The sequence below is a fragment of the Thunnus maccoyii genome, chromosome 12, assembly GCF_910596095.1.
Source record: "Thunnus maccoyii chromosome 12, fThuMac1.1, whole genome shotgun sequence".
Taxonomy (NCBI): domain Eukaryota; kingdom Metazoa; phylum Chordata; class Actinopteri; order Scombriformes; family Scombridae; genus Thunnus; species Thunnus maccoyii.
The window spans coordinates 19,209,588-19,237,389 of NC_056544.1; the positions used below are offsets into that span (position 1 = coordinate 19,209,588).

The 27,802-nt window shown below is 38.5% G+C and overlaps 2 protein-coding genes across 2 annotated transcripts in view; both read right to left on the reverse strand.

Annotated features, from left to right (window-relative positions):
* Positions 1 to 3,816: 3,816 nt before the first annotated feature.
* On the reverse strand, positions 3,817 to 20,027 carry npc1 (Niemann-Pick disease, type C1). The gene is made up of 25 exons (XM_042429373.1): positions 19,858 to 20,027; positions 16,258 to 16,386; positions 15,997 to 16,103; positions 15,423 to 15,568; positions 14,946 to 15,113; positions 14,526 to 14,775; positions 14,308 to 14,390; positions 13,791 to 14,161; positions 13,323 to 13,549; positions 12,802 to 12,902; positions 12,256 to 12,358; positions 11,940 to 12,129; positions 11,533 to 11,715; positions 11,212 to 11,326; positions 10,905 to 11,032; positions 10,496 to 10,630; positions 10,137 to 10,226; positions 9,685 to 9,875; positions 9,301 to 9,416; positions 8,358 to 8,487; positions 7,991 to 8,176; positions 7,088 to 7,319; positions 6,577 to 6,690; positions 6,149 to 6,311; positions 3,817 to 6,048 (listed from the first exon to the last, which is right to left on the reverse strand). Exons 1-25 carry the CDS (start codon positions 19,933 to 19,935, stop codon positions 5,966 to 5,968), a joined length of 3,819 nt encoding a protein of 1,272 aa, XP_042285307.1. The 5' UTR covers positions 19,936 to 20,027; the 3' UTR covers positions 3,817 to 5,965.
* Positions 20,028 to 22,859: 2,832 nt separating this feature from the next.
* The window catches only part of egfra (epidermal growth factor receptor a (erythroblastic leukemia viral (v-erb-b) oncogene homolog, avian)), a 42,314-nt gene continuing 37,371 nt past the window's right edge, over positions 22,860 to 27,802 (reverse strand). Inside the window, exons 26-28 of the mRNA XM_042428591.1 lie at positions 26,262 to 26,309; positions 26,073 to 26,166; positions 22,860 to 24,979 (exon numbers count right to left, since the gene is read on the reverse strand). Of these exons, the coding sequence (XP_042284525.1) occupies positions 24,636 to 24,979; positions 26,073 to 26,166; positions 26,262 to 26,309 (486 nt within the window). The 3' untranslated portion in view covers positions 22,860 to 24,635. The remainder of the gene's footprint in view (positions 24,980 to 26,072; positions 26,167 to 26,261; positions 26,310 to 27,802) is intronic.

A 27,802-nucleotide genomic window follows, 5' to 3' on the forward strand; every position in this document is an offset into this window, starting at 1 on the left:
AACGTCACTGTTTTGTCTTTACAGTTCTCTTTATTGTGCATTAATGTGATCTGTGCTCATTGTCTCAAGTCTCTGAGTTTCAAATTCATGAACTTGGAGTTCTTGAATAATGGGTTCACAATGTTTTAGAGTCTGTCTTAGACAAAACAATAGTCATGTGCCCAAATGAACATTGACACGTGTTTTTCTTGCTGTAATCATTCTACCTTTTAATACTGGCCATTAAAGGATCTCTTCATAATGCACTCTCAATGTAAGTGATGTGGGACAAAATCCCCAGCCCTCCTTCTGTGCAGAAATGTATTTAAAAGTTTATTTGAAGCTAATATGAAGTTTACATCCAAATTAGTCAAATCAAGTCAATAACCTTCAAAATTACTGGATTTTGGTGCCAAATTCTCTCTTGTTACAATCCTTCCACTCCAGCTGAATAGGAAAACACTTTCTGATGACACACAAAGAGGGAATATTATAATAAAAAGACTGTAACTGTGGGAGATATCCACTTTATTTGACTAATTCGGACAGCTGAAGCTTCATATTATTTACAGATAAACTTTTAAATACATTTTAAATAAACATTTTTTCAAATCAAGGACTGAGGATGTTGTCCCCCATCGCTTACATTGTAAGTGTCTTTAGAGGGGATCTTCTGATGGTCAGTATGAAGGAGGAATGTTTACAGTTTCAATATTCAAATGAGCAAAAGAATATTGTTGTAAGACAGACTGGAAAACTCTGTGAACTCATCCTTTAAAACAGATTTGAGTTCAGCTCTGAGTTGACTTTTATGAAACAGCTTAATCATGGTTCATTTTGTTAGGCTGACAAACAAACTCGAAACACCCCACTGATTAATAACTCATGCTTTCAAACTGTCAGGACCGATCATTTCAATACAGTAAACTGGGTGTCACTCCGGGAGCCCTGACTGGAAATGGATTGCACCTGTGGCTCTGATGCAATCTGAGAGCTCGGTTTCTCATCGAGTGGGAACTCTCCACTGCCTGACACACATCCAACGTAAACAAGGCCCACAGTCACGCCAGTCTCGTGCTGCCATCAAAACAAACAGGCCGGGCACGAGTGTGGACACATGGCATACGTGGCTTAGTCCCCTCCATTGACGGCCTAATTCCCCCCTCACCGCCTCATAAAGGGGTCTATTGACAGCCCTTCCTGAGCCCTGCTCACACATAAGTGACCCTCATTGTGAAAATATGTGTACCATCGTTTGGGGCAAGCTGCGGTCTATTGCCCTTCCCTTTAAAATAACAACATTTGGCTGAAACGGCATTTTGCCCCTTTCCTGTCATGATACTGTGACTCAGGGCTTTTCCACCTTTACAGTGATTTGTAAACAAGGAAGTAGTGAACACTGAGGTTCATGGTGTATTAACTTATCTTCTGTTCAGTACCAATATTACAAGATTGACTACACTTGCTCATTTTTTTTGTTATCTACACAAAGCACAGAGAAGTCTTTAATGTGAACAGGTGACTCTGTTATCTGTTAAAATCCATTGACCCCTCTCTTCAGTAACTGCAATGTTGTGTTTCATCTACCACCGGCTGGCGGTGAGGAGGGGAAAGCACCGCGGGGTGGACCTGAAAATCTGATCCTCTCTTCATGTTTGACATGGCTACCTAATCCCTTTTGTTCCACCCCAAGAGTCTATTTCAGAGACAACTGAACCCACTGTAACAGAAAACCAAAGCAGTGACGCAAAGCAGGACATTAAACGCTTCTTACACTTATTTATTGATGGATCTGTGGAAAAAAACACTCAGATCATCTTTTAAAGCAGAGGTGGCTTCAATGAGAGTTCAAGGACAACTGTGGGAGGAAGTTCGGGGAATCAGTTGAGGGCTAAAACAGGCCTGTTAGAGAAATGTTTGTCTAAGTAAATTACCAGTAGTTAGAAGCAGATGTGATGATTCACATTACTGAAGAAATTATCCTCTTCCACTAAACTATATTAGGAGGCATGACTGATGCACTCACATTCAAACTTATGGAATGCTTGATTTATGAGCAGTTTTTTGGTTTTTCAGAGAAAAGAAGAAAGTTAACATTTCTAAACAGGTATATCACTAAATATGACTTGATTGCATTTTCTAAAAGTGCACTCTTTCTTGGAGGAATTATTTTTCTTTCAACATCAAGGCAATGCGACCATGTACATCACTGATTATATTAAACAGTTAGTATGTATGAGTTGTTGTGGAATCATTCTTATATAACTACTTTTGATATATAAAAGCATTTGTATCCCACACATAACTGTTACATTTGACAACATGATTGTTGTAATTACAGCTCTTGAGTTGTATTAGTTAACAGATTATTGGCAGATTATTCTCTATATTAGTCCTGTTATCTAAGAGGGGGGAAAAAATTAATTCCAGGGATTGATAATCCAGGGTCACCATCATTCAGACAGCTGGGAGGGGGATTCAGTTGGCGCTCAGCCTACCGGAGCAAATTATAAAATGAGAACTTCTTTCGTAATAATTCATCCTGAGTGACGTTGTGTGCAGGAAATTACACAACGTACTACAACTTTTTTTAAAAACTGAAATGAACCCACTGTGAGTGCATATGCTATTAGGAGAGCTAACTGTGACCTTGATGCAACAGACTGAGTCTAAAATAAGCATCAACAATAAACTATAGTCACAAAATCCATTTGTATAATAACTAAATGTCACTCTTTTGAATCACAATTGCTTTTACCTTGTCTCCTTGTTCAGTTTTGAAATATCTTTAGTTTCACTTGTCGTCCAGGATTTCCTACTTTGACTTTGACTTTCTTAGAATACTTAGTTTTTTATTTGCATTCATATATCATTTAATATTTCAGAAACCTCTCCCAGAATATGTCTAGCTAATATTTTAAATGAATGCACAAGAGCATGATAATTTTCAGTGAGCCTGATTTAAGGGTGTCACTGGCTTTTAGCCAAAAACGTGACATTTCCATTCTGTTGTCAGAAAATGATGCATATTAAGCATCCCCCCCCCTTTTTTTCTCAGCTCTCCTTTCTCCTTTCTAACCTACAACACTTTTGCTGTAAATGGTGGCGTCCAGCAAGGGTATTGTCATAATGAAAGATGGGCTCAGGTCAGAGTCTAGCGAGAGGCGAACACTGCACATCTTACATAACAGTACTCTCACAACCTGTATATTCCCCCCTGCAGACAGCACACTAGACCTGCAGAGGAAATTAATATTTTAATCTCTCAGCCAGATTCAAAGAACAGTCCCGGCTCTCACAGGACAGCGGATAAATAAGTCATGAGGTGGAGGTTTGTGTGATAACAGGGCTGGACAGACAGTCACAACAATACATGCTGGGAGGAAGTGCACAACTGAGGGTTTGGCAGCGACTTTCGGTTGGGATGTGAGTGACTGATGGCCAGTCAAGTTTTTGTGTAAATATCCCAAAAGCTTCAGATTTAGATGCAGAACAATCAGATGGTTTTTTTTTTATTAATACACTCTGCTGTCTTAGCATTTTAAACACTGGAGTCCTGCATATATTCAGTTCACTGACACTGTAAAAACATTGCAAGGCTGCTTCTCTGCAAGACATAAAAAATTAGGTCACTCCCACTACACTACAGAGGGCATGATGCAGGCAAAGCTCCATGAATGGATTCAGGCGCCACACTGTGGTCAGCATGAACAATCTCAACGACAGCACATGCATGATTTTTACTGCAGAAGCATCGGCTGCAGTTACTGCAAGTGGCATTGCATTCCTTTAAAAAAAAAAAAAAACACAAAAAAAAACAACAAAACTACGGCAGAACTTGTTTCAAAAATTTTTCTTCAGACAAGAGCTGAAAAGCAACATATGATTAAAGAGAAACTTTTACAGCAGCTTCTTACTTCATTCTACTGACAGTGTTACATCATTTAAAATCAAATGTACATCTGCAAAAACATTAGTATAGCTCAAATATTTAGGGACAAAAAAAGCAATTCAAAGAGGCGTCTCCACAGTGAATCAGGCTCCACTACATACTTTTCAGAGAAAGTTTTAATGTGTTAAAATTGTTAAAAACTAAAATATCCCAATTGTTGTTTTAGTCTCTCTTTCTACAATCATGTTCAGGTTGAGGGATGATTCGTCTATATCAATGCACAGCACTGTTAACAAGCACAATTATCAGCATTAATGTTACAACTTGGTCAGTTGCTCATTAACATTTTTCACATCCAGGTTCAAACTTTCTTATTCATTCTTACATTCCAAAAAACATTACCGCGTCGTCGGAAAACTAAAACAAAAGGAATGTTCCTGTTCCTTTAAGTCCCTGCAGATTTTATACACCTTGTGTAAAATGTTAACAACCTCTTCCAGTGATGTCCCAACCCTCTCACTACTAAACCTGCGGTTCTCCTTCAAACCCAAGTGATTGCTCTAGAGGAATTATTTGCAAGGACACTGGAGGAGGGTTTTCACACAGCAATGCATGACAACCAAATGTCAATAGTTAACATAATTAAAAACAATAATAACTTAAAGGTGTAGGAATGGAAAAATCCCAGGACTGTATCATTAATCCAGTATTTTACAGACTTATGTATGAACACACTCTACATGAAAGAATACAGATGTCCTGTGTATTTACAGTTATATATAAAGCTTTGTCTCTCTCAACTCTTAATGCAACAAAAATCATGTTCAGTAACTAAAATATTTAATTTACACTTCAGTAAAACCATTATTAGCATTATAGCACCCTTTACACCTGGCATGAACATGTATCTGGACGGACACAGTGGTTTTTTTTGCTGTGACCATTTGTAAAAGCCAAAACAATCTGGTCCTGCAAACACTTACAGTATAATGGACACTAAGCACATTAACTAGCTCTAAAAATGAAATGTGACACAGGATAATGTAAATAGCAAGTGGAAATAAAAGACATGGCTGGATGTGATTTGCAGAGCAACATGCAACACCTACATTGCAGTGCGCACACATATTTGGACTACTCAGTATTGGCTTTGTATTCCAATACAATGACTATGAGGTTTGAGTTTTGAACGTGTTTGCATCTACATCCGTGTAGAAATGATTCCAACACAACTGAACATCCCAAAAAACCCTGTGAGCTGAAAGTCAGCACTTTGCCCTCATAGATATTGTTTCATTTTAAATCCAGTTGGTTGGAGTGGAGTCAAAACAATAAAAAAATATTACTACTACTTACAAACCGCAAAGAAAAATCCTAATTTCTTCATGTGCACAGGAAACACATTATTGCTAGTTGAAAATGCTACAACTGACTGTCCTGCTCTATAATACAGTATATAGACAAAGCCCTAAGATTCATGTAAATGCCAAGTATAATGAGGGCCTATGATATCAGTTCTGTTATTTGTTAACTCAAGTGTGTGTGGTACCCCAGGTGATAAATGATTCATAACATCACATAGTTCTACAAAAGTCAACATTTTCAAAAAAAAAATCCTTTTAAACATCGTTTTCTCTGGTATATATATTTTAAAAAACATGAAAAAACTGACCAGTTTTACCCTTTTGAGTTTTCCGAAATCAAAACAACTCATAGCATATGGAACCGACTGAGAGTTTGTCTGTAAACTGATCTTGGTGGTGATGTCTCTGCTACTTCCACACTTTTAAAAAGTGTTATTTCTCTTTGTTCTGCTTGTATCGCTCGTGCTTCAAATGCTGAAGTCAGGCCTGTATTGTAGTGTGAGGAGGAGGAGGATTGGTGGTGGTCCACAGTCTTCTGAGGAAATCAAAGTATGCAGTCTGAAAGGCCTCTGGTACTCCTACTCCTGGGTATATTCCTGAGTTAAATCCATGCATAGTAGTTGCAGCGATGATGAGTGTGTCAGTAATCGCAGAAATGGCTTGCGCGCACACCCACACAGTCTCTCCCAGACAGATAGTTAGTTCACTGTTCATTGTCTCTGACAGCTTGCTAGTAGTTGAGGAGGCACTCCCTTTCTGTACCGGCATAGCGCTGGTTAGCCGCAAACACCTTCGCTTTGTTCACTGACGGACCTGTCAGAGTCAGAACATACAGTATTACATTTAGTATGAACTAGCATTCGATTTGTGCTTAAATCTTGTCTTTTCCTTTTAAATATATGACATTACTGACCTATATAACTGAGCAGTACAGGGAGGAAGATGAGACCGTGCGTGGCCCCCAGCAGCACTATGGCCAGGTACATCCTAAAGTAGAAGACCTGGAAGATCTGGGACTTGGAAAGCGCTAGAATGAGGATACCTCCGAACTTTGTTAACGTGATCCCACTGAAAACCTGCAAAAAGGTAACAGTAAACTTAACATTCAGACAGTTCCAAGCACCAAAATGATTTCATGACAGATTCTTTATCAAATATTAACAACAACATGACTATTTTCAGCTAAAGCAGACATGTAAATTAAAGCTTCCTCTGAAAGAATTACTGTATCAACAATATCAACATGCAAAATCATTTTTCATTCCTAACATGTCCAAAACCATGTAGCTGATACTTTTAATTGAAAAAAAACTGCCTTTAGTGGTTTTGGTGAGGACTTACAGAGCTTCCCATGTGAGCCAGGGCCTCCTCAGCCCGCTCCACTCTGTCCTTCTTCACGCTGATGGAAAAAGCTCGAACGATATGACTGCAGAACTCTACTGAAATACCAACGCTCTGCAACAGACAGAGGACAGGAAACAAGTCAGCAACAGAAACATGGAAACGCTGAGATGAAAGCCAAAACTGTTGAAGTTAGTTTTTGCTGGCTTGTGTTGAATATTTCATGGGTGAGATTAAGGACAAGTTGTAGTGACTTTTACTTTCCAGCTGGTTATAACAACATTTTCTTTGCACATACTTGTGACATCTAAAGGCACGGTGACATTGCTAGAGCAGAGTCCATTAGGGTAAGTGACAGGAAGGGTCAGACGACCAGACAGATTGTAAACAAAGCCACAGTTTTAAAAAAAAGGGACAAACTTGTGCTCCAATTAATTGAGAAACTACCCGTTATTCTCCTATTCTGGTCATTGTATTTGTATGCGTTTGTGTGTTGCATGCTCCTTCTCACCATGACCAAGTTCACAAGCGATACCGCGTTGAGACTGATGTCCCACAGCCACATGACGCCGAACATGTTGACCAGGATCATGGCGATGGTGATGCAGACGATGACGGCTGACCACAGCTCGAAGCCCAACAACACTGTCGTCACAACAAATATGGCTGCCAGGGACACGCTCAAGTTCAGAGCCGTGTCATATGCGATGGTCAGGTACTGCTCGTAAAACACATAGAACACGCTGTAAAAGAAGAAAAGATGTATACGTATTAGCAGGATGTGAAAGTGAGTGTGAAGAAAGTGAGCAGCCATTATTCACAATAATGATAATCCAGTTACTATTTTGGAAAGGACGAGTCTATACTACAGTATGTAAACTATTATTTTCATTCTTTTTAGTAGATACATGTTCTTTCAATCAAAGAAAATTATCTTTTATTATATTATCCAGTCATGCATTTCAAAGGAGACTTATGAGTCAAATTATTCTAACAATAAATAGACGTAACAAATCTAATTTTGTATCTGCAAACTACTTTTTCTTGGAATATTGGGGACGACCTCTGTACCTGAGGTTGTGATCTACATTAGTGGTGGCGTGACTGTTCGTTTATATAGGATACAGGGGACAGGAAGATTGCTTCAGTACTTAAGGTTACATTTATAATGTTTTCTTTGCTGTGTGCTTATCTATGACCTACTTTCCTCCCGTCAGTATCCTTGAACATTGAGTGCAAAACAAACAAACCTTTAGCTACAAGTATTTCAACATAGAAAATGTCCACAGAAAACAGTGGGTGAAACTCATTACTTTCAGACAGAAGCTCTACAAAGACAACGGTAAAAATCCTATAACTTATACAGCAGATAAAGCAAAGTCTAGACCACTAGAGGCAGTATAGCAGGATTTACCTGTAGGCAAAAACTTTGTGGTCCATGGACTGACTGATATTTTCAGCCAGGATTCGGGCCATTTTCAAAGCATCTATGAAGTCTGGGGACTCCTTCAGGATGGTGTGATACGTCATAAAGTAAGTGGCTCCGACTCCTGTGTTGTCGGGATGCAGATCAACTGCTGTGGCGTAGGCTGCATGGCCCCTGGAGGAGCATTGTGAATACAGAGGGGAAAAAAGGAGAAAATTACAAACCACAATGAAACTGGTATAATGTGATGTGGTACTTTTAAACATATAAGAAACAGAAGTGAAAGTTAAAGAATGTAACGGCATCTCATGTGTTTTCAATAATGAAAACAGAACTAACAGAGCTATAAAATTACCCTTTTCCACACTTGACGTTAGGATTGTCTGACAAGAACATGGGTAGAAACCGCATGAAGTCGTCTCCAACGGGCCTCTGCTTTCCGCTGGGAGTCATGGGCCGACAGTGAACGCAGGATGAGTTTACCACTGGAAAACAATATCCAACAGGATGTGAGAAATAATTCAACTCTGGTCTGTAAGACGACACCAACTCCTAAAAACTACATGCCTTTGACTTCTGTGAATCAAATCTTTTCAGTCACAGTGAGACCAGTGAAACATGAATCAAATAAACAACGACCTCAAAGCTGCACAATGAGAACTGCCAATAAATCAACGCAGTGCAGGCATAAAACGGTGCAATAGCAGAATAACAAGTCTTTTTTTAAACATTGAAGCAACATGAAGGAATTTGACATTTTGGTGATCATGATATCATTCATGAAACTGCATTCATTTTAAAAACCAAAGCCATGTGGGCAAAGAATTTCATGGTTTGATTGTTTTTCCTTTTTCCTTTCCTTTGATTGTTTTCCCCTTTTCTTCCTCCTCAAATAAACTGTCCTATGCTGACACTCCAAGGTGACTTTTAACTGTAAACAAGTCATTTTATGAACTAGGAATCTATTAATAAAAGAATACTTCAATTTGCTGCATTAATTATCATCTATGTAGATTAATGCCAGAATATTGTGATCCTGTTAAACTTGAATTACTTTCAGTCACTCATAGTTATTACAAAAAAACAATACAATACATAATACTTGAACTATAATTACATTAAAATTTAGTTTTATATTGCATTATTTCTGCAATTTTTTTTCAAATAATGTCCTGAAAGTTGTTTCACTGTGTTTTCTGTATGAAAACATGGCAAAAATGTTAACTGGTAACTTAAGTCAAACATTGGAATCACTACACAAGGCTTCAAAGTATGTTGACATTGGATAAAAAATTTACCCGAGGCGTTGCAGAAGGCCCCCGTGCTGTTATAATATCGACAGCAGGTGGACTGAGGCTTCACCCAGTCAAAGTAGTCATCCAGCCAGGAGGACGGAGTGAAGGCAATGGTTGTGCTAGAAGCAAAAGCAAAAGTGAGGTCATCATTGTTTGGATTATAGTGACTATAATTCTTTTATGATCTTTGTCTGATCTAAGCAAGTTTTCAGGCTGTGGTATGTGGCTGTCACATATTAAAAAGCATGCTGTATGTTTAAAATAAGGTTTGACAAACAGGACAATTTCCAAAAGCAAATTTTTGATTTTTCATTTAAATACCAAGTTTGTCTCGTGTGATTAAACCATCTATGAATTTTGTTCTGAGAACATGTATCTGAGACTTACTAGTCACTGATGAGTGAGGCGGCGTAAACTTGTTGGACCAGGGAGTCATTGTTGCAGCCCACCCCTCCACACACAAGATTCTGACCCTCCAGGCTACTGTAGTTGAGACCATCCTCCACCACGAAGTACACTGGAGCTCCAGTGTGGAGATACTCGCTCAAGTTCTTAAAGTAGTCCAACACGTATGAGTCCTTGATGAAGAGACAGACTGTCAGAATAGACCTCCACATGTACAGGAGTGCAAGCCGGGATATCACATACATTCTGTATTAAATTAATTCATGAAGCCAAACCACATGACACATGATTGATTTAGCTTCTCTGACAACTGATGGGAGCAGTAACTAAATTGTTGAGAAGTGTTTCCACATCTGATTAAGAAGCTCTGGTCCAAACAGTGTCTACTAGCAACCCATGAACACACACAGGTGATGGACACTGTGAAGACTTACATCAGGCATGGAGAGTTTCTGGTCCAGTCCGATATCTACTTTATTCACCACAGCAATACTGAAGGAGAGTATTCCTACAAACACGGCCACCTAAACAAGGAAAGATGAAAAAAAAACCTTAATGAAGAAAAACAATTATCATATAATGAACAAACACTACATTCTACTCAATGAAAACACATGTGTTGCAACACAAAAGAGGGGCAGCTGTTCTGTTGACATCTCTAGAGACAGATGTGTGTGACAAAGTGTCTATGAGATACATACTATGATCAGACAGATGTGCGTGACAAAGTGTCTATGAGATACATATTATGATCAGACAGATGTGCGTGACAAAGTGTCTATGAGATACTTACTATGATCGGTCGCACCCACTCTTTGAGAATGAATGGGGCATAGACTTTCTTGAAAAAACGGAAGAGTAAGCCGTCTGTTTTCGTTTCCTGACCTTCTGGCAGCTTCACACAGCAGAGGATGTCAAGGCGATTCCCCTTTTAAACACAACAGATAACGCAGCATTTGATAAGTGTAATTATTTAGAACATATTCTCAACCATGTGTCAGTGACGCCCAAGAGCAGGTTTTCACTCCAGTCACTGCACTGATTAATTTCAACCAGAGACTAATCAGTGAAATTAGCTAGTGCAGTGTTTGGTTGGATCTGTGCAGCATAAAACCAGGGGGCTGTTAAAAGCTGTAGTCCCTGACCATCTAAAACCTTACATATCATCATGAATGTTGCCACCGTTTTCCCCAAAGTCTCACCTCCTGTCTTCTGGCGTCCAAGCCGAGCAAGCTGACAAAGCAACTGATCTGCAACAGGAAATCAATGAAAACAGCCAAGCCAGCAAAAAGAGAGAAAGTCCTCACTGCAGGCATGTTGGACAGGGCTCCTGCAGAGGAAAGAGTATTATATCAGCATGTGACTATGACATGATGGCACTTTTTGTGGCAACTGTGTCAATCTTTTCCACTAAAATGATTTTCTTAATTCGAGTTGGAACAATATCATTAAGAACACATATTTCATAGTTTATATTACAAATTGTATTTCATAAATGATCCATTTTACCCAGGAAGAAGGCCACCGTCTCAGAGAAGGAGGAGAGTAACAAGCTGGGGGCAACGTCTCCAAGAATACGACCGATCTGCTGGTGAAGTTCCTCCTGAGGCATCCGCTCATCTCTCTGTTCAGATATTAAAATGAAAAAAAAAAAGCATGCAAGTTAATCTTTTATCTGAAAGAAAGATAATGGCACTGAGAATATGATCTCTTTTTTAAAAAAATAAACCTGCATACGATAAAACAAGCACAGTTGAGTTAATGATCAATATGGATCTACATACGCATTAAACCACACAACAAATAACTGGGTATAAGATATGAAGGTACCTGGTATGTTTGAACTATAATAAAGATGTTATCCACTCCAACAGCCAACACCAGGAAGGGAATGACCTCAATGACAATGAGTGTGAGCGGGATACCAACATAGCTGAAGATGCCCAGTGAGGCGGCCACAGAGCTCAGCACGATCAGGATACCTGCTATACCCAGAGAAATCTTAGAGTCCACCTGTGCGGGCAAAAAAAAAGATAAGAGGATCAGTCATCTTCTTTCTTTAGCTGTTCCCTTTAACGTTCGAACGAAAGGAAGTGGTCAAGCATGTTTTACAAGTTCTGTTGACTCACAGCCATTTGTCAAGCTCCTATGTCACAATGAGGAAAAAGGAATTCCATTGAGTAATATGTAAAACTATGAAAACAATGACGTAAATGAATAAGCGCTCAGTCTCTTACCATTACTCTCCTGAAGCTGCAGATGTGACCCAGGGCCAGGGAGATGTAGATGAACATAATGGCATAGCTGATTACTATGGTGCTGATGTCACTGTTGCTCTCTCTGTCGAGTTCATCTTCAACACTCCTCTCTGAGTTAAAGGCTATGGTCAGGTTGGGGTTTTTGAAGTTTTTCATGAAGTGGATGAATCTGAAATGCGCGCATGCACACACACACAAAAACACAGTAAGTACATAAATAGACCACGAAAAGTAACTTTTACTGATGCCAGCTAAAAGAGGTCTGACTAATTTTAGAAAAAGATTGATGTCTCACTCTTTCTCCCATGCCAGAGCTTTGCCCATCCTGACAGAGTCGTTCAGGTAGTTGTTGAGTGGAAAGGTGATCACTAGAGCAGTGGCATTGTTGTAGTTGGTTTCTGTAGTACGAAAAAAAATTTAAACATTACCTAAACCATTGTCTGTATCAAACACAATAACAAATATTATAGATCTGGCAGTTAATTAAGATAAATGATAATTTTAAACAGCAAATGTGTAACTGTAACTGTTGCACAAAAGTGATTATACTGTAAATACCCTTCTTATTGCTATTATAGATACTTCAGTAATACCAACAATTCCAAATCATTACTAACTGCAGCGACAGTGTTGTTGATACAACTTTAGTTGTACGCAATCACAAGTGGAAAGTTGATACAGAAATTGGTACAGAAATTCAGTGACCAAAGAGCATAGGTTATTTCTCTTACTGCAATAAAAGAGGTTCTAGACAGACTATATAACTTTATAATCTCCGTAAATGAAAAACAATATCTATTTTCAGTTTCTATGCTCTTCAACAAATGTTTATCCAGCTCACCGTCATAGCCTCCAAGCGCCAGCCAAGGGAAGACGGGGCCTCCATAAGTGCCAAGACAGGGATCATGGAGGAGAGTGGTGTCGTTGAGGGACGCTGGTGCACTTTAAGATGAAAAACAAAAACATAGTTAGAAGCCTACAAAAATTACAATCAACTGTCATTAGGAATTACTTGAAATTCATTATAGTACAGTTAAGAACAACTCATATGGAAACACGTCATGACAACCAATGCGGAACTATGGTTGGGCTATTTTAAGAAGAAACTTTCACCCACAACGGTATTGAGAAAATGCAAATGCCTGCACCTGGAGAAACCAGATTCTCGTGAGCTGCAGATGTTTTACACTAATTTAGGTTTTAACCTTTTCCTCGACTGCGAGCAGATATTTGCTGGCAACTAAAAAAACTGCGAGGAAAAGCTAAATCTAAAGACTGCATGAATGCCAGCTTATTGGCAAACACATGAAAAAGAAGAAAGCAACTGAGAAAACTGAGATAAAAATTTTTTTTAAAAATCACCTGACACAGTAGAGGAAGTGGCTGTGAAAGTCAGCGTAGACAAAGAAGTCATCTCCAATGCTGTGGTCCAGCACAGTGTGGCTGTTCTGGAAGTAGTTGAGGACACTCAAGATCGTACAGTTGTCATTGTATGGGGCCAAAGGAGCCAAGCAAATGTCCTTTAAGGTAACGTTTTTCCCCTCGTATGTGGCAACAAGGCCTTCAATCGCAAGCTGCAGATCCAGCACCTGGTTGGTTATGGTTAGAAAAAATGAGGAGGAAAAGAAAGGAGAACCGATAAACCACAGTTTCAGAGATGCAGCTGCTCTTCCAATGTCCCATTTTTATCTAACGTGGTGATGTGTCTCTTTGAATCCTCATAACAGAAACAAAAGCTTATATACAAAACGCTCAGTGGCTTAATAACAACAGACTAATCAATATCGCTCACAACCAATCTTCCAAGTTTGCCTCTCTGACTAAACCCACCTGGTGAAGGATATCTTTGCGAAGGATGGCTCCAAATGGGACATCTGATCCTCCGAAGTAGGGGGAGTAGATGAAAGTGTCATTGATGGGAGTGGTTATAATGAGCTGTGCAGTTCTAAAGAAGGGTCCGAAGTGGCTGTCAAAGTAGTCCTTATCCTGGCGTGCCTGGCTGCTTGGAGACGACCACAACTCAACGGGGTCGGTGGTAATGCGCATATAGACCAGGCCACCAGAGGAGGCTACCACCAGTATCAGGCTGCCCAGTATGACCAGAGAGGGACGCCGCACACAGAAGGAACCCCAGGAGGTAAAGAGAATCCGCAGTGCATTCTCAAAGCGTTCGCCCAGCGTTTCACAACAGGATGCGTATACTACAGAGAGAAATACAATGAGATTTAGTTTGTGTCATGTGGCAATGATAAGAGATTGTTATTACTACCTACAGTGCAATGCAATTGTTGGTATGACAAACTGTTTACAGAAAGAAGAACAATAATTTAAATCATGTGTGAGTTACCTTGGTCAGGATCGTCACTGTTGAGAGACAGTGGGTTATTGCTGTCCAATATGGGGCCATACTCAGACATGATTGTCCTTTTCCTGTATGCACAAAGAACCACACAAGCCAATTAGATATTCACTTCAAAAGGCAAGCATCAGAACCAAAATATTATCATCACAGATGTATGATACGGATCCCGACAGAATATACGCCACAAACGAAAAGTCTTTTACCTGTAACACCAAGCTGCTAGCACAGCACCAATAAAGATAAGCAGGAAGGCCATGTAAGAGATCCACATGATGACAGTCATGGCATCCATACCAAGGATAGTCCAGGGAGGTGGGAGAGGGGGAGGGACAGGTTTGGGACCACAGGCCTTTGTGCAGTCCTGACAGGAGCAGGGACCTGAGCCGTCCTCCAGGCCCTCTGTGCAGTCATATGTCTTGTTGTTCATGGGAGTGTAACCAGAAACTGGGACATCTAGAAACAGCAAAATATGCATGCTGGATTAATCATCTAAAGAGTAGATGTGACAAAGGCATTAGACAGTTAAAAATGATGAAGTATGTATTTAACTTAAAGAAATAAAGCTGGAGAGATATTTTTTCTGTAGCAAGTATACAGAAGTACAATGAAAAAAAATTATTTACCTGAGAAGATCGGGACGATAGGAAAGGGAGTCTGTCCATTGTTAATATCGAACATGTACTGGATCCAGTTAGTAGCATTGCAGTCCTTTGCATCCTTGCCACACAGCAGTGATAAGGCCTTCACATTGCTAGATGGAGCCTGGACGTCCTTACAGGCATTGTACATGGCTGAAAAAGCCCAATTTGGTTATTTTGTGGCAAAAACTCGAGAGTTACTTTCAATTAATGTACCCATTCACTCTTGCATCTGACCACAAATTTAACAGTCATGACTTTTAGTTACCCACAGAATTACCCAATTGAGAGCATGACTTCATGTTCAAATAGAAACTGTTTCCTCATGCCAGGCACATGTTGCTTATTATTTGGCATTTTTTTTAAATATATCAAGAGGCTGAGATTTGGGAAACCATGAAAAAAGATGTTTTTTTATATTTAACATTTAAGAAACATCTGGCTACTGCTGTGTGAACTCACCGTTAGAGAACGTTTGTCCGATGTAGTACTGCACTTCCACAACATTGGACTCATTGAACTTGGTGCCATTCATGAACTGACTCTGGTGGGGGCTGCATGTCAGCTCACAGAAGAGGTTCATCAGATTGAAGAAACAGGCGGGACACCTGTACACAGATGCAGTGAGTGTCAGATGCAGAATAATTAAGAAAAAAAAAAAACAAACAGAATAATAAAACTATTTAAGGTTTAAGAGCGTTTAATAATTGTAAGGAAAGAAGCATGGTGGTAAAAAATGAGGTTAAGTAAAAAGAAAAAAATCTACAAAGATAAGAAAACATGCCAGTCTTGGCAAATGATAGTCATTTGGTCTATGAGCCTGTTTCTGTCTGTCTTTAACCCCTTATTAGCAACATGCAACACCAAAGCTTTGCAGAGTTAGAACAACATATAACATTCGAGCACAACATGTACTTGAAGTTTTAGAAGGACCAACAGCCTACTCTCTGTGAACAGAAATTCAGAAGAGGAATAATGATGCCCTTCCAAGAAAGTCATGCGCCTCATTAGTTAATTTTATAAAAACAGTGCATACCGAGACAGGAACTGAAGGGGAAGCTGGAGACTCCCTTTGAGAGTGCGCAATTGGTCAACATTGCAGCAGAGACTTCGGTTTCCATAGTCATACCCAGGACAAAGCTCCTGCATGTAAACAAAAAGAGCAGTGACGTCACTTTGATAGACTTTTTCCGCGGTATAAAAATAAAGCACCGCTGGAAAGCAGAAGTATGATGCAGACGTTTGGGATAGGCATCATCTGAAAACCATAACTGAACAAAAACATCAAGATGTGTACCGTGAGAAGGTCATAACCCTCATCTTTTAGCGGCATAGGAGGACCGGTGTAGTTGCAGTTGTACTTTTTTCCAGGCACCTTTGCGGACTCGCCGCACTCACCGTACCACACACAGTGCTGGGCCCCAACCTGATAGTGAGACAACAAAAACATAAAGATCATTTGTGCAGTGTGTTTACAGAGCAAATTCATTTAGCCTTTCAAAATACAGCTCATATAGTCTGATGAATATTATGTAGCCTTTTTCTGAGAGTCTACTTTTTTATCTTCTGAGAATGAGAACATGTGACTTAGTTTTGGTGACTCAAAAGGACGTAACCATTGTGATTTGCAGATGAACCTTTTTACCTCGAGGTTTTATATTTGCCAGGTTAAACCTCTGATAATGTTTCATTTCCTGTGTTTCTAATATCTCATGCTTTGGGTGTCTGAAAATAAGAATCTCACTTCTGCAAAAAAGGTTCCCTAGTAAATCAGACATTTGAAGAGTACAGAGAAACGACAGAGCAGCCCTTAGTTTAGTCATATCGCACATTGTTAATATGACTAACCCAACACATACTGTGGTCAGATTGCTATGGCAACTGCAAATAACAGTGGGACAGTTTTTGTTACAGCTACAATGACCTTTTTTGTGCACTTGTAAGATAAAATACATTGAACAATATATTTTTTTAAAGTGTTCAATAGATTTTATTACCTTTCATAGCTTCTGCAGTTCAACTTTTCCATTATCTGTCTATTCAGCATCACAGTCCTCACATGTTTTTGTTGAGGGGGGTGACTTAGGGAAGTTAATTCACTTACTCTACAAACTGTTTTATGAGTAAGCCCAGTGTCACACTCTGGCCTACTTGTGTCTTGTGGTTTTGAGTTAAAGGACAAGATTCAGATGTCACCATTTCCTCAGTTGGGGTTTTATGCAGTAGCAGACGGAGACAGAACTGTAACTATACTAGCTATTTTTACAAAGTCAACTTGAAAGACTCACAACTCAGAGAAAGAGACTTGTTTATATTGAATAAGAACCAAAACCCTCACATATTGTTGTTTGGGTCAAATTTGACCCATCTTGACATTTGAAAGCAGTAAAAGCACCTTAAATGACGTTCTTTAAGCCTGAAATTTTATGACTTTTCCTAAAGTGGCCCAGAATATACAAAAATGGAAATATTACAAAATTATTTATTTTTGTGCTGCTGGTATAAATATTAACACATAGAGGGTGTTCCAGGTCAAATATGACCCATATTTATCCAAAGTGATTTTAAAGACACAAGAGGGGGTTAAATCAAGGTAAAGGGTGGTTATGGGGATTCTTGAAGCAGTGAAACTACAGACTGGCATGTGTGTGTATTTCTGTCTTTGGTACAATGGGGAGAGAGCTCAAGGCAGTGTCATGAGAACTGTCCGTGTTCCCAAAATAATGCTACATTTGCTAGGTTTCCCACCCAGGTGGGCATCTGCACCCGCTAACAAGCCTGTACAAAGTAACAAATCAAACCCATCAATTACCAGGCGACCAACATAGTGGTTGCCAGTCATAGTCCTCCCTGTAGTGGAGGTCAGCTTTCATAGTGCTATAAAAAGTACCTGAGCCCCTATTTTACTGATTTGGCGGAGTGGAAGGAGTGCTTTTGTGGATCTGTAACTCCAAGACGAAAAAGGAGACAGTGAGTTGAAGAGAAAGTATTAGAAGAGGACACTTAGAGAAAATGGAGGAAAGGCCCTTGTAATTTCTCTGCAAGATGGTGTTGCCTTTGCAGCACCATCTTCCCCCCAACACCAACAGCCACAGCAGCATGTACAGTAAACTGAATCTTGCCCTGATCAATCTGCAGTCCCACGGTCAATTTCACATGGGGACAAAAGAGAGGAAGATGCAACTTCTGCACAACAAAAACAGACTGTCAAAGTAATGTTTTTGCAGTGTTGTTTGTTTGAAATCAGCAAATCAGTTTGTTGTTTTGTTTTATAACTAATACACTCAATGCAGAGTTGATTGTGTACAATTGACCTACCGTAACCTACCGTACTTCACTTTCAATAAAATTAGAATAGAAATAATTATGGCTGTTTTTTCTCTGTTTTAGATAAAATGAGACCATAATATAGTACAATTGCAAATGTATTTTCTCTATAAACAAATAGTATCAAACATAAAGAAAACACTCTCTCTGCTCTCTGAAACATTAATGACGGCTAAATCATGCATTTATTAATGACTGTTAACATATATATGGATGCAAAATGCATTTGTGGTTCAAAGTTTGCTATAGGGACTAATTATAAAGGGATACTTCAGCTGGGTCAAAAATGACCAACTCCATACTATGAAGGGTCAGAACATGAACAGTGTGTAAGGACAATTACATAAACATGACAGAAACCTGTTGCACCACCCACAAACCCACAAAAGAAATCAGCACCCACACAAGTTTATGGTTATCCACTCCACCCTCTAAATAATCAATACTTTTTTACTCATCCCACATCCTTGTTTTACAAGGACGCTGATAACTTATCTCATTACAGTAATGATTAATCAGACCTGAAGTTTTAGCATAGTTTCTCAGTGATTTGACCAAATAACCTGATGAGATGGAGTACAAACAATGCAGTCAATGCAAAAGAGCTATTAGGCTACTGATGACAAGTGGGCACTATTTAAATCTGATTACTTCAAATCAAATGCATAAAGCAGAGACCAGCTTGTTTTGAAATTAAATCTTCACCAATCAATCGATGATGACAAGTGGAAGACATGGGTAAGTTGGATTTTGTACCTGTATTACACCTTTATGTCCATTATTTGTTTAATGTGAATCATGTGAAGTACACTCCAGGGTGATGCTCAGGTACTTGCTAAGTTTTGTTTTTCCATATGCAGTTTAATTTTATACTTACATAGTCATTACTTATTTTTATCTTCTAATGTACTTTCCCTTCTGCTATGTACTTACTTTTTATATTAGTACTGATCTTACTTCTTCTTACTTATAACGTTACTTTAAGGCAACTGTTTAATGACCCAGTAACACTCAGCTTCCACATTTTGTTACAATGACACTATTATCCCAATAAAAACATAATTACAAGATGAAAGGTACATCCTGAAACTGATATAGTCAATTTATTTGGCTCCAAACCATCTCTGCTTTAAAAAAAATAATCCGATAACAATCACAACATTAAGAAGCAGTAACACATTTAGGTTTTTTTTCATAGTAAAAACAGGGAAAGGATTTTGATCTGTCAAGGAATGGCATAATGAAACTTCTTGATCCCAGCTTCGAGTGTAGACTAACAGTTAGATCCTGCACTAGAAGCACTGCCCGCCTCAGAGAAACGTCAAAGCTAACGTCTTATGTTCTGCATTTCAGGTTTTCGGTTACGTTAACGTTTCCAGCTAGCATTAGCTGTCTTGTTTGAGCCACCATTAAACCAATTACTGTCTATCTTTAACCAGAGGAAACAAATAGCTACACTAACCTGACTCTAAATTTCGCTAGCCGCCCAAGATTAACATCACACTAGCAACGGCGAACTGAGCTGAGTCATGTTTTAGTCACGAGAACACGGACGTTAAATTACACTTACCCATCGAAAATGTCCTTCTGACAGGAGTATAATGAGGAAAAGTACACATAAACTGCTTCTCTCTGGTAAGAGCCCCATCCCTCTTACTGAAAAGACCGAATCGAAGTGTCAGTTCAGGTAAACTTTCGCATATTTTGTTGTTGGTTTCTTCTTCGTCGGATTATTTGTTTTGGGCGGAGACAAAATGTTCCTTCAGTGCTGCCACTAACCGACGCTGGTGACGCACTACACCTAAATACCATATTAACTAAAAACCATTACTCTTTGCACACTGGAATATTTGACTAAATATTTGACTGTATTTGAATATTCAAATACTTGTGTTTATGTACCTGTTGTCATCTGTAATTTAATGTATCTGGCTGCTATGACGATTTAATTTCCCTCCGGGGATTGATAAAGTCAACTATTTGTCTATCTATCTATCTATCTATCTATCTATCTATCTATCTATCTATCTATCTATCTATCTATCTATCTATTTCATCTCATATCAAGACAGAGACAGGCATTTAATGTCTGACATACAGAAATATTAGAATTTTTATTAAAAAAATAGGGACTAAAAATGTAGTTTTTTTTTTCAGGAAGCAAGCCAGGTAAAAAAGTAGGGTATGATTGACATGCACAAAAGAAATCATGTTAAACGATAACAATCCAAATTTACATCATATCAGTATAGTCAATTAAAACACAATTTAGAGTCATATACGTATGCCACCAAACAGGCAACAGAAGGCCGGTTTTGACTCCCCAAGGCAAACATTAATTCCTTTTAACACATAGTAGTATACAGAGCAATAAAAACATGAAATTCTTTACCTCTGTTACTGACTAAATTAACACAAGAATCAATGTTTAAAAAGCGAATATGGAAACACCAGGGCACATCATATTTGTGGGATGCCATGCATATGTCAATTTGTAGTTTTTGCAGTGTTTTTAAATGTGGACCCAAGGAAGACTAGCTGTATTTTAGGGCACAGCTAATGGTGATCCTAACAAATAAACAAATAAACAAGATTGATGCAAACATCAATATACCAACACACACCCACACACACACACACACAAACAAACAAACATATTAAGATGTCCATAATCCACTAGGGAATACTATCCAGCAGTAGTTAGGGTTCGCATTTGCCTCAAAGGTAGAAGTGTTCAACTCTTCCTTAATTAAAGGAGGCAGTTTATTCCACTCCATGGCATCATCGTACAGGAAGAAAACCTTGCCCAGTTTAGACTTGAATCTATTAAGTTTGCTACACTGACTCTGTTATTATGACCATGAACTTCCCCAACCTTGTTGAAATACTGTTGGTAAAAAAGCTCTAAGCATTGCCATGTAAAATCCTATAAACTGTAACCAATTTAACTGAATATGATTAATATACATTTTAATGCCAAAGTCAGAGGTATATCTGTGTTGTTTGTCTTGGAAGTGGACATGGCTGCAGTGAAAAAAGGTGATTTCCATGTATCAAAACTTGTCCATATTATTAATATAATATGACAATATTACATTTATTTTGTCATTGTTATTATGCAGAATCTTTATGGAATTATATCACACTGATAACATTAAAAAATGTTTGGAAAATATACTATTTGGTTTCAACAATTTTGATTAAAAAAAATAAGCAAAAAATGTATGTAACTAGTTTAATAATAATACTGGGAAATAAGACCATCCACCAGTCTAGATAAGCACTATTTTTATTACTCATTTTTGAAATCTAACAGTAAACTGAACAAACAAGTAGGCTGTTAACAATTAATGTGTGCTCTTTTTTGATGTTTTCATTCAAAGACATCTGCCCGGTCTCTGTTATTGATAATGATATGTTACTTTTTTCTTTGGAAACTGTCAATCAAATCAGATCAAACCACACCAAAACAGTCCCGATGAAGCAGATTAGCTCAGTGTTTGAATATTTAACTGTCAGTTCTTTGTGTTAAACCTTCATTAGATAATAATTACATGTGGGGTTTTTCTAACTTTATTTAGTCACAAATATTGAATTTTATATAGAAATACATAATATTTGAAACCAAGTTTTCATGTGTTTTAAATCTATAGTTATAAATATGTAACTCAAATGTTATGCTTTTAACCTTGCAGCCAAACTTTATCTTTAACCTAATACTTTAATATAAAAAAAATGTAACCTTAACTGTATAGTAGCTAAACTTACCCAAATCCTCAACTACAAAAATCCCTATTTTAACCATAACCTACTAGATTAACAGTTTTTGATCAGTGAATTAACATACCCATTTCTAACCTTACACCTACATTTAACCATCTTAACCACTTAACTTCATCACTTAAACTGTTCCGAATTTTAGGGTCATTTGCTCATTATAATTGGACTTTTTATGATAATTTCATGGACGTGAGGTAAACATTTAGGTTTCAACAATTTTTCTGTCCCAAACACAGCAGACAGCGCCATATCTTGTCCTGGTCTATTTATTTGATTTAATGACTCAATTTCCCTCTACTGAAAAGGATCCTTAGTTAGGACATAAGACCCCTCATACTCTCTTTAACAGTATATTCAGAACTATAAAGGCAGATTAAGGAGTATCTGCTGTAAATCTAGACCTGCCTTTGATCTATTAAGATAAAACGTAATTGATTTATTCTATGCACTTTACATTGAACATATACATTGAAATGATTTTGTCCCCTGATGCTTAATCAAGCCTCTTTTATCTCAGTCACTCACCAAACAGATATATGTGGATTTCAATCAGTTTTAGTGAAACAGTAAAGCATTAGGGTGGATGCAGCTCTCATTCAGCTGCTCATCCATTGAAGGCACTTCATCAAATTTAACTTGAAGCGCTGCAGGCACCCAGATAAAAGACTGAGTGGATGAGTGAATCATCCTCGTTTTAAGAGAACAGGGGCTTTGTGTCCCTCCTGTAAATGGCCCTTTACTTACCAAAGCTGTGGAAATGTTGGGAAAACAACAAAAAAAAACCACACAAGATTTATTTCCATAGAAAAAAAAGATTTATTCATATTCACTTTTGAATGAAAGAATCACAATCCAGGAATAAGTGCATATTCACGTATGATGTGGCAAAACCAAGTACTGATAGTATAAATTATAGATGACTATCTATTTTGGGGTATATTACAGCATAAATCACTACTATCTGTACATGTACCTGTGTAAAATCTGCAAAAGTAGGCTTACAGGTTGCTACAATAGTATATTCCTTTAAAACTAGGAATAATATTTGCAAAGTTAATGCTCTTGCAATACTACAAGACTTTAAAGCTAGGAGCAGATTCATAGGTGTCAACCCCCTGTGTCAAACAACAGTCTACACTTTTGTTTAAAAAAATAGACAAGCATAGATATATTAGACCACACACATCAGAAAGATGTGATATAGAGTCATTCAAATAGTCTCTAAAACACATAATGTTTACAGGGAAATACTACTTTTATTTAAAAATTCAAACAAGTTACTCACATGGGCTAAGACAGTTCAAGAAGACCTTTAAAAAAAAAAAAAGTGATAAAACATAAAAATAGTGAAACATCTATTGGAACGTGTTTGGAAGTGGTGGTTATAAACCCATCTTTTGTTTTTGCGGTCAAGTCAATGTGCTTCTCAGTAAAAACTTGATAAGCTCTTAGTGCAGTCAGAAGATACCATTTGTGGGAAGTTAAGAGTAAAAGAGTAAAAGTAAAAGAGCTTCCTGGGTACAGACTAATGTGCCATTCTGTTATAGACCTCAGAGTTTAACTATCTTTGTGGGTACAAAAAATGAACTCCAGGCTACAAGAGTGCTGCAGGTTTTCAACTACAAAAAAACAGCAGTGTGAATATGACCACAATCACATTTGCCATATTTACCATTACATCGTCCACATATGAATATAGTTAATGTGACACACAGGGGGATACAGGAAACTCTACTCTCTTCTTCCAATCTAAGAGACAGCAACAAATCTGAATTGTCTTAGAGCATAAAGGTAACCTATTCAAACAATGCAATTCGCCAGTATTCCCCTTCAAACTGGCTATACATTCTAGACATCGCATCTTGTTTCCTCATCGACTCATCCTTCAGGAAGAGTGTCATCAGGCTGTCGAGAACTCCCCTTTTAACTTCTTGACTTCACCACAGGACAAATGCTCTGTAGGCTTCACATCAGCGTCAGGTGGGTGCACCACATCATAGCTGTCCAACCCTTTCATATCCAACTTATCAATACAGTTTACAAATTGTGTCTTGATTGTGTGATTCTACAACACATGTACCTTAAGTTGTGTTTGGGTTGAGCTGCCAGTTTCTTTTTTTTGCAGTAGAGCTTTTGTGTCCTTTTAATAGCATTCCTCCACTGACACATTTGGATCGCAGCATTTTGTGCACAACATTTAGAGATATTTTCAGGAGAAGATTTTCACTTTCTGGCAGGGGTTACAACGTGTCCAGCAACTCTCAAGTCAACTGAGTCATTTTGTAAAAGTCAGCTTTTGTCCAGCTTTCATGAAATCATCTGTAGTTTGGTTGTAAAGAAAGAACTCTTTGGAATGAGACGAGTGTTGTGTGACAAGTATGACTGCATGCGAGCAACACGGAAAGCTGCACCTGACTCCTTTTGATGGGAAACGAACATATATGATAATTGATGGTACCACTTAGCTATGCTGTCCCAGCCAAGACATCAATGTCCTTTTTTTAACGGAACAGGAAACAGTCTCTTTTTTATTGTCTGTTTGTCGATCCAAGTCAATAAAACAAATCCTCAGTCTGGGCCCAGATACTCTGTGTTCTCTGCTGCTGGGACGTGTCCATTTGTGTGGGTCTTGAAGGTGGGAGTGAAATCCTGTTGGTAATCAGGGTTGTCTATGCTATTCTGGGGCTGGTATTTCTGAATGCTGTGAACCGTGCCGTTGGAGGTGAGCGGGAGGGTGGCGGGGGATGGGACCTCGTTGAGGTACTCAGGTCCATTGGCCTCGTTCTTAAAGCAGTTCAGGTACTCAGTCTCCGTGTCGTCTGAGGAGATGGTGGGAAGGATGGTACGAGGCGGACCGGGGTGCTGGTATATGGGATTCATCATGTCTGAGACTCCATTCTGGTTCATGTAGTCTGTGAGAAAGACAGTTACATTAGCAAGGACACTGGATAGTTTAGTGTATACACTGCTAAAACACAAACTACTAGCTCATTTATAATGGTGGTTTTTCATGTTTTAGATCTTTAACTACAAATAATATCATTGCAATGCTGATCATTCTCAGATCCCCAAGTCTGGTGATTGAATTCCAACCCTCTAGGCAGTTAAAGGGGTACTCCACCAATTTTACACATAAAGGTCACAGAGGAGATTTCTGAATTTCTAGGAAAATAACTGAGATGATGCTATTGGAGATATCTTGGCCCTGCTGTGGGGAATTAAAAGTCTTGACAAAACATAAACCTTATAAATTAGGGGCATCGAGTTTGAAAGAAGTGGACATTTACCTGGTAGGGTGGATTTAACAAAGTGATGCTATCAAGATGCATTATAGGAAATGTAGGATCTGGCAATTGTGGATCCATAATAGGATATTGAATTCAAGATATCTCAGCCTCTGCCACATTGACTTTGACCAATCTTTTATAAGATTTTTAATCTTTTAATCTGTCTCTCCCCACTTTCTGGAAGTGGACTATTGAATCAGTGGAGTGCCACTTTAATGGCGGCAGGTGATGAGAATCAGCAAACAGACTTGAAACGTGCCTTAGACAACCAGCCCATCAAGGATTTAATTTAATTTAATTTAATTTGCTTTAATTTCAAAACAAAGCTTGATTATTGTCACATGGCAATGTAGCTGTGAGGAGGGACTGTTCTGAAAACTCTTTCCTCGTGGTGCATTCAAGGAAGCAGTTTGCCGTCAGAAAGCATTGCATTTATGAGCTATGATTGATTATGAAGAAAAAAAAAAGAAAAAAAAAAGAAAAAAAAAGAAAAAACACCTGTTTGGTCTTTAAAAATCTTATATTTAGATCCCCTATTAAAGCAACCTGGATTAAAGATTTGTGCACTTATTGTACTGTAAAAAGTGAAATAGCAATATGCTTCTTTCCCACTAGATGTCCCTCTTCCTCATTGAATCAAACATAGGGACCAAGGCAGAGCTCTGCTGAGATTAACTTGGATGACAGAAAAACAGCAGAGCAACTAACGCACACTTGCCTGGAGCTGGCTGGAAGGCGTCTTCTAAATGTTTGTCCGTGGGGTCAGGAATATACCGAAGAACCATGCTTCCATCTCGGCTCGGGAATCCATTCTGTAAGAAAGAACAGAGACTTTTAGGGCTGTTGCACTCTCAATGAAACCAATTTCTTCATCTTGTTTATGAAAGGATTAGGATTGTTTTCTTACCAATAAGCCATTTCTGCCGTGACAGGTTCCAATGCTACTGTTGAGGCTCTGCAAAGTAGATAGATAGTAAACTTTTGTTAATATCTCCACAGCAGATGCTATGTAGGAAATAGTGTCTTATAGAGCTGTAACACATTTGGATAAACCATTTGGATAATGTAGACACTGTAAGTAAGGAAAGGTTTAATATACAGTCAAACAAGCTGTTTCAGTGCAGTGCATGCCAGAAAGTTGGACTGCTGTGCTCCATTTTGGATTTAGGCAAATCCTTAATTTTATTATTATTATTATCTTCCACTTTGGTTGTCTTTGATTGAAAGACAAAGTGTGTTTATTTCTTTTAGCCATCGTGATTTATTTCAAAACATCTCAAGGGGTAATAAGTTCCTTTTGAATGGTGATAGTAATGTGTTTTTATGGTACCCGAAGAGCCATAGCTGTCATCTCAGTACAAGCTGATAAGGATCGAAATAAACGTCCACCAAGCAGATTCATATTCATTCAAGCAATCTGACAGGCTTTGTTGTGTCTGTCAGACTCTCACAGTCAAAGGGCTGTGAATGGTGTTAAACCAGGGAAACCGAGCGAATAAAGAGAACAGAGTGACAGCTGTGGCAATGCAATTACTTTCAACAAGAAAAGGAAATTAAACACGCTGAAAGAGCGGCCATCTGTAAAAAAATTTCTTGACCCATACTGGGCCATGCCCCAACGATGATATTACAAAAACAGGCTGACTCTGAGCTTTTATTGGACAAAGATTTGAAAGTTTGCATGGTTGTCTGCAAAGGTAATCAAACTTGAAAGCTCATCTGAGCTAAACAGGCTGTCAATGGCCGGCACAGATCCCAGGTAGAAGAGCCAGACCTACGCATGACTTTCCTGAACCTGAGGTAGAAAAGTTCTCATCAATCAAAGGGCACCTGGGAGGAAACGTGGGAGAGGGGATGATGATGAGGCCGAGTGGGCAGGGATAAAAAAGAGGAGAAACAGTTCCATTGGTGACAATTAAACAGAATGAGGGCAAATGGGGTAAGGAGGGTTCAAGCCAGGTATGACTGGACACTTTGATTCAAGTTACTGTTCTGCTTCTGCTGCTTGAAGTTGAAGTTAATTGTTTTTAACAACCTGAAAAATGACTCTGTGTTTATTCCATTCTGACTCACAGGGTAATGATTTATGCAGAAATCCCATTTCCCAAATCACGGTTAGAATAGCCCAATTATATTTTCAAACAGTTGACTTCATGTTGGTAAAGTGTGCACTGCTGGTGTGTGTGGTGCAATTTCTTAATCAATTAATTCTGCTTTTTTTGGGAAATCAGCTTGTACTCCTCTTTCACTTGTTTGGATAGGGAAGTTTTACAGTGACTATAGTGGGTCTGGTGTGTACGTCTGTAGTAGAGGTACCTGTGTCTCATTACTGTACATGTACTGATTGACTCCATACTGGCTGTTAAGTAAAGTAGCAAAGGGTCATGGCATTTAACATTGTGGCAATATTTTGGTTTTGGGTTTTAGATTTCCTTAAAATCTTTTCAA

Coding starts and splice junctions, on each gene's coding strand:
- npc1 (XM_042429373.1), bottom strand. CDS start 19,935: ATGGGGCTCTTACCAGAGAGAAGCAGTTTATGTGTACTTTTCCTCATT. Junction 13,550..13,790: donor GCAAAGATATCCTTCACCAG/GTGGGTTTAGTC, acceptor ATAACCAACCAG/GTGCTGGATCTGCAGCTTGC. Junction 8,177..8,357: donor AACGTCAAGTGTGGAAAAGG/GTAATTTTATAG, acceptor ATGCTCCTCCAG/GGGCCATGCAGCCTACGCCA.